Below are 15,126 nucleotides of genomic sequence, written 5' to 3'. Positions count from 1 at the left end.
GTTTTCTTGGTTATTAGTTTTCTTGTTTAATGGTTAATTAGTTGTCCATGTTATTAGTTAATTAGTGGTGTTGTTAATTAGTTGTGATTTTAATTTCGAGATGCTTTTATTTAATTAGAGTGTTTGTTAACTTTAATCTTATTGTAACCATTTGATTTTTGAATTTAAGACTATTCAGCTTATTAAAAAACATGTTCGCACTGATATATTCATTCAAGATTATAACAAGGTACAACATCTTTCAATTGCTCATACAATGCATCAAATTTAAAAGATTTATTCTTGTCTTCACGGTACTCGATCCGAGCTTTCATTTTCTGAAAAAGAAAAAGAAAACATTAACATGATAACTTAACATAAAAAATTTGACATTAGAGTACATAGTTAATCAATTTGTTAACTAGTTTTTATTGTATCCTTACTCGAACTTCGTATGACAATGATGCATGCTTCAAGTTGATATCAAACAGAATAGTAACAAAGGTTTGGATTTCAGTATTAATTAGGTTGAATATGTTTGTTACTGACTTATTTGTTCTTCTATTGTCGCTTACGGTAATATCTTCAAAATTTTGGAAAACGCGGTTCCAAAATTCAGTTGATTGATTGACTTCTCCAGGGATTGTGCCTCTATTAGTTTCTAAAATCCATGCTTCCACAACACCAACATCTTCTTCATTACTAAACCTCATCACAAATATTTGCTTACAAAACTTAACTTACTAGAATTTTTACTTACAACACTTGCATATGGAATGAGGGTATGGTATTTGTGATCCAATTTAGGGGATTTTATAGAAAAGTTAAAAATTTTTACCATACTATTTGTGATTTTATGAGTCTTAAGACAAGTACATGTCTTTATTTGGAAAAGTAGTGGACCAAATAGGTCACAACAAAACATACTGAAGATTCAAAAAATCCAAATACATTATGACAAAGCTCAAGTTGCACTTGACTAGAATACTAGATAGACACGTATAAAAGTGAATGAAAATAAAATTAAGAACAGATAAGTCGAAATAATTGATGTGAGTTGATATGTCAAAAGATGAAAAATACATTGATCTGTCAACTTAATTTCCGAATCTTTAATAAATTAATGAGTGAACCAACGAAACTGACAACTGGTGATAAGAAAACTCACTTACAGATTCGCAAATAGTTTTATAAATTTATGAGTGATATGACTAAGCCGACAACTGGTGATAACAAAACTCGACCCGACATACATGCATCAGTAAACAAAGTGACCACACTAGACCCCAATAACAGTAGTAAGATTTGAAAATTGAGATACCAAAAAGACACGCAATGTACTATAAATAATGTTTCTCTATACCATAACAACATAACCAAAGTATCAACATCTTATTTATTCTAGATATATCTTCTCTTCAATTCTCAGCACCTCCTTTTATTATTGTAGTAGTCATGGTCGCCAGATTCACCCCTCTTGAAGATGCAACTATCATCCAGTCTTGGATTAATATCTTCGTCGCTGAAGGAGAAACAAGAAATATTGTTTCAGGGGTTAATTTATGGGAGCTTGTGGTTCTACATTTGACGGTTAGGAACGGTAACCCACACCAGAGAACATTTAGAATTTTACGAAACCGGGTTCCAAATATTAAGAGAAAGGTTAAGCTGTACCTAAGTTTTTTGGTTCCACTTTTAAGAAACATGTCTTTTGGATGGACAATGAACGAATGTGTAAGTGTACTAATTTTGGACTAACATCTTAAATTTTCATAACATAGTTTTAATAACACAATTTTAATATTTGGTTGTATAATATAGGAACTTCTTTCGAAACATAAATACGAAGCTGCAACCGGTAAAGCATTCCATTTATACGAATGTTATTTAATCCTGAAGCAGAGGTTGCTTGAAGAATACAATCCCGATATATTATGCCGTGAAGACGGTGAAGATGATGACGAAGATTAGTTCGGCTGCGCCAACACTATAGATTTTGTGGGTACATCTATAGGAAACCCTCCCGAGACTAAACTCGGCCGTTAGGGACGCCTAACGGTTTAAAGGGTTGCTGCACCGACTAAGTGCAGTCGCGATGCCTGCAACAGTGAGTTAGGTTTAATTTCCAGTAATTTTCATTTAATGTACTACATAGTTTAAGTACCCAAATAAAATAAGATTGTTTACACTTACACATCTTTGTCACTTATAGTTACATATTCTACAAACTAAATACGACTTAGCAACTCCATGTGTACACTATAACAACCATATTCTACAAACAAAATACAACATTTAACCTCAGCAAGAATCTACCCGTCTAGCGTAAATACTCTTAATCGTAAAAGAAAACGTAAACTGCAAATGAGTGTAAAGGGAGTGTAAACGAAAAAAGGTCAAGGAACGACTAGCCATTAACCGTTCCAAGAAAGAAAAACCGGATAATGGTTAGCCGTTCCTTAAGAACGGATAATGGTTCACCGTTATTTTTCACAAGAACGGTTAATGAATAACCGTTATCTGCTTTTTGAGAACGACTAACCATTAGCCGTTCCCGGAGTCTTCCCGCTGGGATTCCCGCACACTAGGAAACCCTTGCGGGAATCACCCCTTTTGGCCACACTTTTTCGGGTGTGGTAATTGAATTTTTGTCCCTACTTTTGATGGTCTATATAAATATCCTTATCACATAATAATTTTGTCCCTCTTTATTTATAAGCTCATCAGGGGCCCATCAACAATTTAGGGACTTCCAAATATACCCCAACCTTTATACCTTATTGAAAGTAGGGACTTCTTCTTATCTTCTTTATTTCTCATCCAGAGAAAAACTATCGAGCTCACCACCATTTTCATCTATGTTGCCACAATCATCTTCATCTCCGTCGCCACCATAACGAACGCAACCAACACCAGAAGCATCTCCATCGTCACCATCTTCGTTTATAGTCCGTCGTTACACCACCTTAACCATCTTCTCCGCCGTTATTTCGTAACCTAAAATCAGATTGCTCCACCACCACCTCTGCAACTACGACCACCTTCTCCGCCACTAATGGATTCGGGATTTAATCGAACTATCATCAACAGATGACACCTTCTTCTTCTTCTTCTTCTTCTAAAAACTGAGTTTGGAATCGGATTCAAATAAATCGAGATATGTTTTTATGTTGAAGTTATAGATCGAGATATGTTTCAGGTTACAATTTATGGTGGTGGTGTAGCATTGATGGCGGATGAGGTATGTTTCTTTCGGTAATGGTGATGTAGATGGAGGTGGTTTTGGTTGGAATGATAAAATTGGTGTTGGATTTTGGTTTTGGTTGTTTTGGTGGTGGTGGTGGTGCTGGAGATGTGTGATTTTGTTGGTGGCAGTGTTGGTATGAGTTGTTGTTACAGAGATTGAAGCCTGTTGTTGAATGAAATATGATGGTTATCTGGGTTGAAGCAGGCAGTGATATTGGATCAACTATGGTTGTTGATCCATATATTTTGGATCAACTCCTGTTTTTGACCCAATTTTTTATTGGATCAACCATGGTGGTTTTGGTTGGAATGATGAAGTTGGTGTTGGATTTTGGTTCTGGTTGTTTTGGTGGTGGTGGTGGTGCTGGAGATGTGTGATTTGTTGGTGGCGGTAATGGTGGAGAGGTACGAATGAGAAATTAGTCATGGAAATAGTAGTAGAATGATGGTTCCGGTTGTTGTAGTTGTCGAGATTGGTTTTGAAGCTGGTCTTGGAGCTGTTGGTGTTTATGAAGCTACAAGTAATGAAATATGGTGGTTATCTGGGTTGAAGCAGGCAGTGATATTGGATCAACTATGGTTGTTGATCCATATATTTTGGATCAACTATGGTTGTTGATCAATCTATATGGGTTCAATTACTGTTGTTGATCCTTTGAACTCATGTTTTGTAGTTTAAATCATGTAAATTTCTTCCAATGTTGAACTTGTGGTGCAATGGTAGCATGACTGACTCCATGTCAGATGATGCGTGTTCGACTCACACCAAGTTCACTCCATTTTACATGAATCAACTTCCATTGTTGATCCACTAAAATTGGATCAACTTCTATTGTTGATCCTTTTTTCTTGGATCAACTATCGTTGTTGATCCCCTAAACTAGATAAAATTTTACTGTTGGTTCTATTTTTATTTGGATCAACTATTGTTGTTGATACAAAAATATTTGAACCAGTGGCGGCGGCGGTGACGGTGGTGGCGGCGACGAACTTGTGGTGGTGGCGGCAACATACTAGTGGTGGTGTAATGGTGGCGGTGAAGGAGTGGTGGTTTAATATTGGTGGTGGTGGCGGTTGGTAGGTGGTGGTTGTTGAACGGTGGTGGTGGAATGGTAATTGAATGTTGGTGGTGGTGGTGCTAGTGGTGGTGGTGAAGTGGTAGTGGAAGAAATTTGTTCCATTTTAAAATAAAGAAAAAATATTATATGGGTGAGGGTATTAAGGTAATCTAATATTAAATGGATAAGGTTATTAAAAAATTAGGGATATATTTATTGTTGCATAAGGATATATTTGTAGGGAGTTAAAAGTAGGGACATATAATTAATATACCCTTTTCGAGTTGGGAAGCCCTTGGGCATGCCCATAAGACCCGGTCTAAAGAAGCCGCTTTTGCGGGAAGCCATCCCGCAAAGTCGTGTGGGATGATATTTGTCGATAGGAAATCCTTTCTAAATAATCGAAGCTGCTACACTTCCCCCACTCTTTTTTCCCACCCTTTCTCCCATTAGATGGCAGCGATCTTAACCCTTGATCCTTTGGATTGGAGTTAACAAGAACTCTTTTGTGTGGCATCAAACCACTATCTGTTTGACACCTAATGGGGGAAGACCAGCATTTTCGCTAAATAATAGGTGAGCAGAAAGACGGGGAATAGGCTTTTTTTGCCTTCCGGAAGAGGTTAGCAACATCCACAAGACCCGGTCTAACAGACTGTGGGAACTCACTTTATATCCTTATTGTTTTGGGAAAATTAGGCTCAGGCCCCACCCATGGGTAACCCATAATATGACGCCCTTAATTAAAAGAAGTTTAAATCTAGGCTCCGAATTATTAAAAGACCTTGATACCCTTATGTATATTGTCAAGCCCGTAATTAAATATAATTTAAATTTAGGCCCAAAAATATTAAATCTAGGCCCGAAATTATTCAAGTACAGTGTGAATATGTAAACAAGAGTTACACATGCATATGGCATGTGTATCCAGAAGTTACACATCCTTATGACATGTGTAATGCAAATTTACACTTGTATATATATGCAAAAAATAGACATCAAAAAGAAACATAAAAAAAATACATGCATTACTTTAATATTCGTTTACAACAATTTTTTAGCATGTGTAACTAGAATTTACACACACATCTGTCTAGTGTAATCGAGAGTTACATATGCGTCTATCTAGTGTCATTGAGAGTTACACATGCATCTGACTTGTATATTCAACGTCAACTCCAATTCCCGCGAGACCAATACCACAAATAAGCAAACCATGACTGCGGTTCCTGTCTCCATAGAACACAAAAATAGTTTCAATGTATATAGAACATATAATAGTTTCTCAGATTCTATAGAACCTTACATACAATATTTCATGAAAAATGAATCAACTCTCTGTTAATAAAATTACCAAAAATAAGAATAACACTTTTTGCATGTGCATTTAGCATCTGTAACTAAGAGTTACACATGCATCTGGCTAGTGTAACTGGAAGTTACACATGCATCTGGCTAGTGTAACTGAAAGTTACACATGCATCTGGCATGTGTAACTAGGAATTACACATACATATGACTTATGTAATCAGCAAATACTGAGCCTAATTGTGTACCTCTGGCAAAAAAATTCATCAAAGCATCAAAACTAACAAGCTTCAAAGACATCAGTGTCAACTAATGTAGTAGTCAACATTCACATTCTAAGATATGCTTTTCCTGTGTAAGCAAGTAACATTGCAAAAAATTATGTAGCAGAAACAATGTATGAAAACTAGAGGTCTTCAGATACCATCTATTCAGCTAACGAAGACGCAACACAATACAAAGAATTCAACAAATATATCCGCTAATTATTACTCCTACCCTAGCACATTTACATTTTGCTTATTTTGTTTAATGTTTCAAAAACTACATGAAATGTATAACAAGGCACAAGACTGACCTTTTAGCATTTCTTACAAGCAACTGCACTGTTTAAGGTAGATACTCCATAAGCCAACACATGAGCTATCCAAAAAAACGCCTGCAGCATAAAATGTACAACAAAGCCTCAATCGGTATTGAAATACATAATCCCCAGACATTGCAATAACAGAACTAACCATCCTCATTTCAAGTAAACACTCGAAATACTTGTTCATCCTCTAAAGTCTACAACCACCATTTAATAACATTTAACCACGAAAAACTCAAATATTTTCCTCAACATAAACAATCGATGGGTCACAAGTTCATGTTCAAATTAGCTTTTCAATAATCATAAATCAGGAGAAAAACAAAAATGCAAAGTAAAGATGAAAAACACTTGAAAAGTAGTAAATAACCTCTTGTTTAATAAAGAACAAAATGTAAGAAAAACTTGAAATAAAATTTCACCTCAATGTCTTCACAATATACTTCCAATAACACGAGCATCGAAGCTCAGCACTGCTTGCATCTCATACGCATACTGCTTGAAATAAAGTTTCACCTCAACGTCTTCACATCTCATATGCACATCTTGTGTAAACTACAGTTACATATATACAATGCTTGTGTAAACTGCAGTTACACATCTTGTGTAAAATGCGTTCTATCATGTGTATATATAAGTTACACATCTAATTAGCATGTGTAACTAGTAGCTACACATCCATTTAACTTGTGTAACTAAAAGTTACATATCTAATTAGCATGTGTAACTAATAGTTACACATCCAAAAAAGGTCAGATAACTTACAACAAATAGACATTTCTCTTCCTAATACAAAGTTCAAATGAATACACAGTTCAGACATGTGACTTCAAAATACAAAAGCACATAAATTGGGAAGACTGTGCCTCATAAAATTGAATTGATCCTCAAGGAGAAGTGATGAAACAACCCCATTAAGTTCAAAGTGAAGAAATATTAAATTAACTTCATCATCTGCACATTTCACTTTGATTTGAATTGACCTGATTCAACTATATTTATAAACCATAAAGAAGACAAGCTAAACCTTATCAATTTCGCACACTGAATAGAACAATGCTTACAAGCTAAAAGACAAATTAAGATATCATTTAGTGCACCAAAACTAATTGAGAAAGCAAAACACAAGCCTATTACAATATTGATCCGATTATCGTCTGAGAGTGATTTAAATGATTCTTTGAAAAAATACACATTCAATCAGTATGTGTAAGTAAAAGTTACACATCTAATTAGCCTGTGTAACTAGAAGTTACACATCTAATTAGCATGTGTAACTAGAAGTTACACATCTATAAGTTATATACCTTTGTGGTAGAAGAACTGAAAACAATAAGAATGTTATTTTCCTTATAAGAGTCTCTTTTGTATATTGCCTGAAGATAACGAAAAACTATGATTTCAAGTTTGAATAACCGAAAACCTAGTACAACATACTTAGCATCCAATATTATAAGTGAATAGGGCTTCTTTATGACAGACTTTCGCTTCATATGATAAACCTGGAATAGATGTATTACCTTTATAAGGGCTATATAGACAATCGAGAATAGAAGGACAGGTACACGAAAAGAATTAAAAAAAAAACATAAATGTACCTGTTGTGTGCCACCTAGAAGCAGAATAAGGCGCAATGGACTCAGATTTATGGAGACAGACCTCAGCATACATCTAATCTCACCACCAAGTCCATTCTGCAACTTCAATTGCAACCACCATCAGTTTCACTGCCTATGCTTTCTTGGCTCTGCTCAAAGCATTCAATCAATTAAACTCAATCATCACTGCAACTCATCCTGCTGCCTTACTAGCTTGCACCTGAACTTTGTAACTGCAACCTAAGCATACATCTAATCTCACCACCAGTCCATTCTACAGCTTCAATTGCAACCACCATCTGTTTCACTGCCTGAAATTCAGCATAGTCAACCACAAACATCTCAATCTTCTCTTCTCTGCAGCCACCAACTGTAACAATTCTTCATGGCTTCTACTCAATACCAAATCCAATATAGATTGAACTTAAAACAATCTGCAAAGAACAAAATCCATGAAAGATGAGATCAAATCAGTTCGAAAATTAAAGTAAATGAAATTCATATCAAATACATGGGTAAAACGGATAATGATTCACATATTTCGAATTTGAAAACCGATTTTCGATCGAGATGAGAGGTTAAAAGATAGATCGAATTCTATTCAAGAACCCTAGAAAATTTTCTCTCAAAAGTAAAATAGAGTTGAGATTACAACAGATCTAACACTGATTATGATTTCTACAGATTTGAACTGAAATCAAACTATTAAAGTTTCCCAAATGATTTTTTAGAAAATAAAAATTCGAAATCTCAATTGAATCAACCAATTTAATTGAAATCTCATAATTGAATTGAAATGTTACATGTTCGTCTGATTTTCTGGGAGAATCTTCAGATTCAGTTGTTGTTGATGATGATTATCACTCATTTTCTATTGTGTTTCATTGAATCTTCGAAGAACAGATGATATTGATGTCGAATTCAAGTTTAGATAATCAGGATCTTTGTTTGTAAAGCTTAGATCTAGGTTTTGAAACCATTTTTCGCTGAAAATTTCGCTTAGAAATCGTTTCTTCACGACCTGTTTCTTCATCCCAAGAGAGCAAAAGAAAATGAGAGAGAGAAAACGAAAAATAAAATGAATCTGAAAATGAAATTTAGACCTAATTTTATTACCTATATATACTAAAGGGCAGTCTTGGTATTATTAAAATCCATAATAATTAATTATGGGCCAGATCTGAAGAAAATTTGATATTTTGGACCTAGTAGTAGCATTTTCTTAAAGTATGGAGTTGACAATGAAAGATCCATTTTGTTGGGTTTCTGTATGTTGAACCCATAGGGGTTGTAGTATTTTTCACTATTGTTTTCTCCTCTTCCGTACCTTCTCAAATCAAAACTAATCGTTTAGGGTTTATTTTTCGTCATCCAAAGAAATTTTCTTCAGCACTATCTCAAGGTAAGCTATTCACGGTTTATTCTCAATCCTAATCTGCTTTCCATTGTGTACAGAAAAATTCGTCTTGATTGGGTTTGTGAATTTAGCGATGATATGGGGGCTAACGTTTGGTATTTGCTTAGTGGTTAGACCTCGTATGTTGTTTTATGGAGTAGTATTTATCTTCAGAATTATTTTTTTAGGGCTAGGAATTGTAAGAGCGTCTGTTTGTGGTGTGTTTGGTAGCAATTATGACTGGTTCTGGGTAGTTAACTCAACGCCTGTTTTAGGGCTAGCGTGTTGATGGTGATTTGGCTTGATTTCAGATCCCTTATGTTATTTTATCCTTCTAGATTCTTACTGGAATTCTTATATGATCTGCTGCTGATATATCCTGCTAATATTTCTTACAGATGCAGATCTTTGTCAAAACTCTGACTGGCAAAACAATCACCCTAGAGGTAGAGAGCTCGGACACCATTGACAATGTTAAGGCTAAGATTCAAGATAAGGAAGGGATTCCCCCAGACCAGCAACGTTTGATTTTTGCTGGTAAACAGTTGGAAGATGGAAGGACTCTGGCTGACTATAACATCCAGAAAGAGTCTACTCTTCACTTGGTTCTTCGTCTCAGAGGTGGTATGCAAATCTTTGTTAAGACCCTAACTGGCAAGACCATCACTTTGGAAGTTGAGAGCTCCGACACAATCGATAATGTCAAGGCAAAGATCCAGGACAAAGAAGGTATTCCTCCAGACCAGCAGAGGTTGATCTTCGCTGGAAAGCAGTTGGAAGATGGACGTACCCTTGCTGACTACAACATCCAGAAAGAGTCCACTCTCCACTTGGTTCTTCGTCTCAGAGGTGGTATGCAGATCTTTGTGAAGACCCTAACTGGCAAGACTATCACCTTGGAGGTTGAAAGTTCAGACACTATTGATAATGTTAAAGCTAAGATCCAGGACAAGGAAGGTATTCCCCCAGACCAACAGAGGTTGATCTTCGCTGGAAAGCAATTGGAAGACGGGCGTACCCTTGCTGACTACAACATCCAGAAGGAGTCCACCCTTCACCTCGTCTTGCGTCTTCGTGGTGGTATGCAGATTTTCGTGAAGACTTTGACAGGAAAGACTATCACGTTGGAGGTGGAAAGTTCAGATACTATTGACAATGTGAAGGCGAAGATCCAAGACAAAGAAGGCATCCCACCTGACCAACAGAGGTTGATCTTTGCTGGTAAACAGTTGGAAGATGGAAGGACTCTAGCTGACTATAACATCCAGAAAGAGTCTACTCTTCACTTGGTTCTTCGTCTCAGAGGTGGTATGCAAATCTTTGTTAAGACCCTAACTGGCAAGACCATCACTTTGGAAGTTGAGAGCTCCGACACAATCGATAATGTCAAGGCAAAGATCCAGGACAAAGAAGGTATTCCTCCAGACCAGCAGAGGTTGATCTTCGCTGGAAAGCAGTTGGAAGATGGACGTACCCTTGCTGACTACAACATCCAGAAGGAGTCCACTCTTCACCTCGTCTTGCGTCTTCGTGGTGGTATGCAGATTTTTGTGAAGACTTTGACAGGAAAGACTATCACGTTGGAGGTGGAAAGTTCAGATACTATTGACAATGTGAAGGCGAAGATCCAAGACAAAGAAGGCATCCCACCAGACCAACAGAGGTTGATCTTTGCCGGTAAGCAATTGGAAGACGGTCGTACCCTTGCCGACTACAACATCCAGAAGGAGTCCACCCTTCACCTTGTCTTGCGTCTACGTGGTGGTATGCAGATATTTGTGAAGACCTTGACTGGAAAAACCATCACTTTGGAGGTGGAGAGCTCTGACACAATTGATAATGTCAAGGCCAAGATCCAGGACAAGGAGGGTATTCCTCCAGACCAACAAAGGTTGATTTTTGCTGGAAAGCAGCTGGAGGATGGTCGAACTCTTGCGGATTACAACATTCAGAAGGAGTCAACGCTTCACCTTGTCCTTCGTCTCCGTGGTGGTAACTAGAAGTTCTTTGTGATGGTGTCCTCCCATTTGGTACTGGTAATCAGAAGTTGCTCTTGATGGTGTGTTCTCTTTTAAGTTGGTCTGCAAAAGATAGTTCAGACTTCAGTGTTATGTTTATTTGTGGGTGTTTCGTGTGCTAGGTTCTCTCTTTAACTTTATTATGATCTCGTTTTTTTGCACATCAACAGTTTCATGCTGTGTTATATGCAGTGCTTATGCTATAAATAAATGAGAATTGCAACCTTAGTACTATTTGTTGTGACTTGGCCTATTTGTGTCCAGTTTTCTTTACATCTTTTTTAGGGATGTGCTGGCGAAGAAACATCATGATAGTCATTGGTAGATGGATGTATCTATTCTTTCTCCTTTTCCCCTGCAGGAAATAGCTCTATCTCTGCAACATCTGAGCTGCTTCTTGGTACCATTGCCGTTCTCCCGGTAGCAACTTCTTGTTCTCCTTTATTCTCATTTCTCATGGCTAGATCGCTATTCAGCTATCATCTGTTTTTTGGCTTCTTGCATATTTTCTTAGACTTATTTGTTTTTCGTGTGTGGATGAATTTATCTATTTTTAGTGCGAAATTATATCTCTTGTTTAGTTCTTTTGGAATAAGAGATGCACATACCACCATGGCATCATCCCCATCCTCATTATCAGGCTGGCGGCTTCATCACCGCTACCTCCAATGTTGCATTTCTTATTGAACATCTGAGGGCTGGCTAGGTAATGAACTAGTTTTACAGCTTAATTAATGGGAAATAGCTTTAGCCTGTTTGTATTTTACTTGTGTGTGCGTATTATTCTTACACCCTCCCATAAACTCTCCTCTGAACTAGTCAAATTAGACTTCCTTTTAATGTCAGGGCGGATGCTCTCTTGTTCTAAAGTCCATCGTCACCATTATCCATCTTCACCATAACCGCAAGTACTCTGAGGTCTGCAACCTCTGGGTCTTTACTTAGTTCTTGGTTTTGGGTCTTCACTTTGATGTGTTTATGTTCTAACAGGACTTGAAGGCTTGTAAAGGTCATTCAGATCACATTCACTTCAACTGACAGGAAGGGCGCGGAGAAGTATATTCTCTTCCAGGGTTAAAACGAGTGTTCACTTTGGTCTGCAAATTTCATGTCATATATGTTTTTGATTCTGTGTATTTCTAGTCATTATCAAAGAAACATCTAAGCTGACTCTCTTATTTATTCTTTCTGAAATTCAGTTTTCTGGTGACCCGTTTCTGGATAGGAATTTGATGTAGAACCATAAACGCAGCGCTCTCTTTGGAGTCTGTTATTAACTTCTGCAACCATGTCTGGCAATCAAAAGACTCTAGTTACTGCATAGCTGCTCATGTTTCTTGGTGAGGCTAGAAAGCCAGTTTTTGTTTGATAACCTACACCTTAACTAACTGCCCATCAACGGGGATCTATATACAATGAAGCATGTTTAAGTTTAACAGTGTCTTGGCCTACCATGCACAAGATGTGTAACCAAAAATCCAATACCATCTCAGCCACATTATGCATTCTGAAATTTATATTATCAATTTTGCATTTTTTGTTCGCAACCTATTGATGGATATGGTGCATCAAACTTGTATTACCCAATTTCTTATAAATATTATGATTGGAAACCTAATTCTGAAATCAACATACACTGCCAATCAAACCACGAGATAAACGGAAATCACACTTACAATCTGTAAGATACGATAAACCAAAGTTTTACATTACCAATATCACCATCATCATCTACAAACACCAGTATCATAATCAACTATTAAAATTTAAAAATCGAATTCTTGTTTCCTTTCTAGGTGAAAGGAACTGAACATAACATTTCTGATTAAGCAACAATTTGCGCAGCCTGGGCTTCCTGCTGTTGTTGGTAATTCAACGGCCTCCTGAAAAGCATAATATGTGGCTCTGGGCGATGAATCGCGTAATGAACCCAACCACGACTTTGTTGCACACCAATCCCTCTCCATTCATGCTATAACCCCATACGAAAACCCCCAAAATCAAAATCAAAGGAAAAGATTTCAAAAAAAAAAAAAAAACATTCAAAGAAACAATGGAACACAAAGGACCCTGATTAGCGGATTAAAATTTACCTCAGCGAGAAGCCGATTCTTAGGGAGTAATTTCGCAACTTCTGGAGGAAGAACAACGTGCCTGTAAATAAAAACCCAAAGAGTTTCATTTTATTAGGGTTTATATTTATATCTAGCAAATTTAAACTTCTTGTAGTAAGAAAGACAATTTTGAGTACCTATACTCGTAAGTATCATCAAAGTACTTCTCAGAGTATTGGATCTGACCCATTTCTTTTACTACAGGAGATCAACTAGGGTTTTCTTCAATTCTTAACGAAATCTGCAAAAGGACTAGACAAATAAACGAACGATTAAGGGACACGATTGGAAACCCAAACTAGAACTTGATTCAATCGAAGAGGAAAATAGAGAGATACCTAAAACCAGAGAATTTCACAGAGAGAGAGCAAAAAGGAGTATCTTCAAAAGTGCATTTTATGGATAAATAAATAGTAGTTAATACCTTGACAAAAACAAAGAATAAGAACTTTGTCTTCGGAGGATTCCACGTGGTGTTATCATATTCGTAGATTATTCCAGAAAAGAAGGATCCGAACGGTAATGTTATTTCAAAATTTAAATTATTTCCCTCCCATTTTAGTAGGTTTTTTTTTTTTGATGCATCCATTTTAGTAGGTGGATCAGCCTGTTTCAAGTATAATTCTAAATTCTATAAGGATCTATTTGGTTGGAAGTTGTAACTTTACCCGACTTGTTTCAGGCAAGTCATGAAGTGAGGAAGGGATTTATATTTTCGTGATTGGCAGAATAATTGCGAGATTGCACATTAGGGGCAATGCAAAAAAAGAAAAAAAAAGAAGAGAATAATTAAATGATCATTAATTTTTATTTTTTTTGAAGCATGAATATTACTCCCTCCGTCTCATTATTAGATGACCTACTTAGTTAAAGTTTTGTCTCATCATTAGTTGACCTATTTCATTAAACAAGGGAATATTTCTAAAATTATCCTTTTGATTGATTATCGTTAGTATAAGAAATGTATATAATTTGATATTCATGTTTATATTCGTTATGTAGGTGTTTTAAAATGCTTTCCAATGATACAAAGTTTACGAAAATCCATGGTATAGTTTAAGAGATAAATCATTTCTAAATTTTACAAATTATTATCCATAAGGGTATAATTGTAAAAAAACACTTAAAAATGCTCCTTCCCGTTCCTTGCCTTAAGAATTGTGCAAACTTCAACTAGGTCATCTAATAGTGGGACGGAGGGAGTATTAAATTACTAGGAAACTGTTTCACGACCATATGTAAAACCCAGAATCATCAATTACAACTAGACTGGTGAGGCATGAATCTGCATCAACATGATAATTTAGCAGGAAAGCAGTCTTCAGATCGGAGTCACATAGGGGGTGACTGATGGAGTCGAAAGTCGAAAGATGCTAGACACATTTTTGTGTCTGAATTGTCCTTAGTGTCTCTATTGTTAGTGCTTGATTTTGTACTTATTATGGTGTTTTTATGTTTGTGTAGGTGTTTTTAGAGAAATACACTTGTGTGGAAAAAGTTGCTCAAAAAGTGCTATTTGAATCCCCGGAGAAAAGTACTAAAGGCACCCTCACTTTTGGATAAGGGGATCCCCAGTGCTATTCGCACCCCACAGCTGGATAGGGGGACACCCATCTTCTTCACGTCTTAGAGAAAATTGGCAGGAAATTTAGAATTCAAATATTTTGTTACAGCGTGATTTCTGGCAGAGAATTTTGAGGCGATTTATTGAGACTCAATGCCCGGGTTTGATTGTTACAACCCTGTTTCGATTAAACATGGATGGTAATGTGTTTTGTTCCGACAAACTTGGGCTGTGTGCGTGGGAATGAAATGAAACA

At 36.5% G+C, this 15,126-nt stretch overlaps 2 protein-coding genes across 5 annotated transcripts; one reads left to right on the top strand and one right to left on the bottom strand.

Annotated features, from left to right (window-relative positions):
• The first annotated feature begins 9,045 nt into the window (after nucleotides 1-9,045).
• Nucleotides 9,046-11,437, top strand: LOC113313254 (polyubiquitin-like). Of its 4 annotated transcripts, none has more exons than XM_026561998.1 (2): nucleotides 9,046-9,180; nucleotides 9,573-11,437. In XM_026561998.1, the coding sequence occupies exon 2, from the start codon at nucleotides 9,573-9,575 to the stop codon at nucleotides 11,172-11,174; it is 1,602 nt and encodes a 533-aa protein (XP_026417783.1). In that variant the 5' UTR covers nucleotides 9,046-9,180; the 3' UTR covers nucleotides 11,175-11,437. The 4 variants fall into 4 exon arrangements, with proteins under 4 accessions (XP_026417783.1, XP_026417781.1, XP_026417784.1 ...); XM_026561996.1 differs by lacking the exon at nucleotides 9,046-9,180 and adding an exon at nucleotides 9,193-9,304; XM_026561999.1 differs by lacking the exon at nucleotides 9,046-9,180 and adding an exon at nucleotides 9,215-9,314.
• Nucleotides 11,438-12,771: 1,334 nt separating this feature from the next.
• Nucleotides 12,772-13,736, bottom strand: LOC113313255 (cyclin-dependent kinases regulatory subunit 1). Its single transcript, XM_026562000.1, has 4 exons — nucleotides 13,645-13,736; nucleotides 13,444-13,558; nucleotides 13,286-13,346; nucleotides 12,772-13,164 (listed from the first exon to the last, which is right to left on the bottom strand). Exons 2-4 carry the CDS (start codon nucleotides 13,494-13,496, stop codon nucleotides 13,018-13,020), a joined length of 261 nt encoding a protein of 86 aa, XP_026417785.1. The 5' UTR covers nucleotides 13,497-13,558; nucleotides 13,645-13,736; the 3' UTR covers nucleotides 12,772-13,017.
• Between the last annotated feature and the right edge of the window lie 1,390 nt (nucleotides 13,737-15,126).

The sequence above is a fragment of the Papaver somniferum genome, chromosome 9 (assembly GCF_003573695.1).
Source record: "Papaver somniferum cultivar HN1 chromosome 9, ASM357369v1, whole genome shotgun sequence".
Lineage (NCBI taxonomy): Eukaryota > Viridiplantae > Streptophyta > Magnoliopsida > Ranunculales > Papaveraceae > Papaver > Papaver somniferum.
The sequence above is the reverse complement of the archived record's forward strand: the minus strand, read 5'-3'. Positions and strand labels throughout refer to the sequence as shown.

What these genes read in the sequence shown, in the direction of transcription:
- LOC113313254 (XM_026561996.1), top strand. Translation starts at nt 9,269, where the DNA reads ATGATATGGGGGCTAACGTTTGGTATTTGCTTAGTG. An exon ending in CGTTTGGTATTTGCTTAGTG is followed by an intron (nt 9,305 to 9,572) that starts GTTAGACCTCGT and finishes TATTTCTTACAG; the next exon opens with ATGCAGATCTTTGTCAAAAC.
- LOC113313255 (XM_026562000.1), bottom strand. Translation starts at nt 13,496, where the DNA reads ATGGGTCAGATCCAATACTCTGAGAAGTACTTTGATGATACTTACGAG. An exon ending in GATGATACTTACGAGTATAG is followed by an intron (nt 13,347 to 13,443) that starts GTACTCAAAATT and finishes TTTTATTTACAG; the next exon opens with GCACGTTGTTCTTCCTCCAG. An exon ending in AGAATCGGCTTCTCGCTGAG is followed by an intron (nt 13,165 to 13,285) that starts GTAAATTTTAAT and finishes ATGGGGTTATAG; the next exon opens with CATGAATGGAGAGGGATTGG.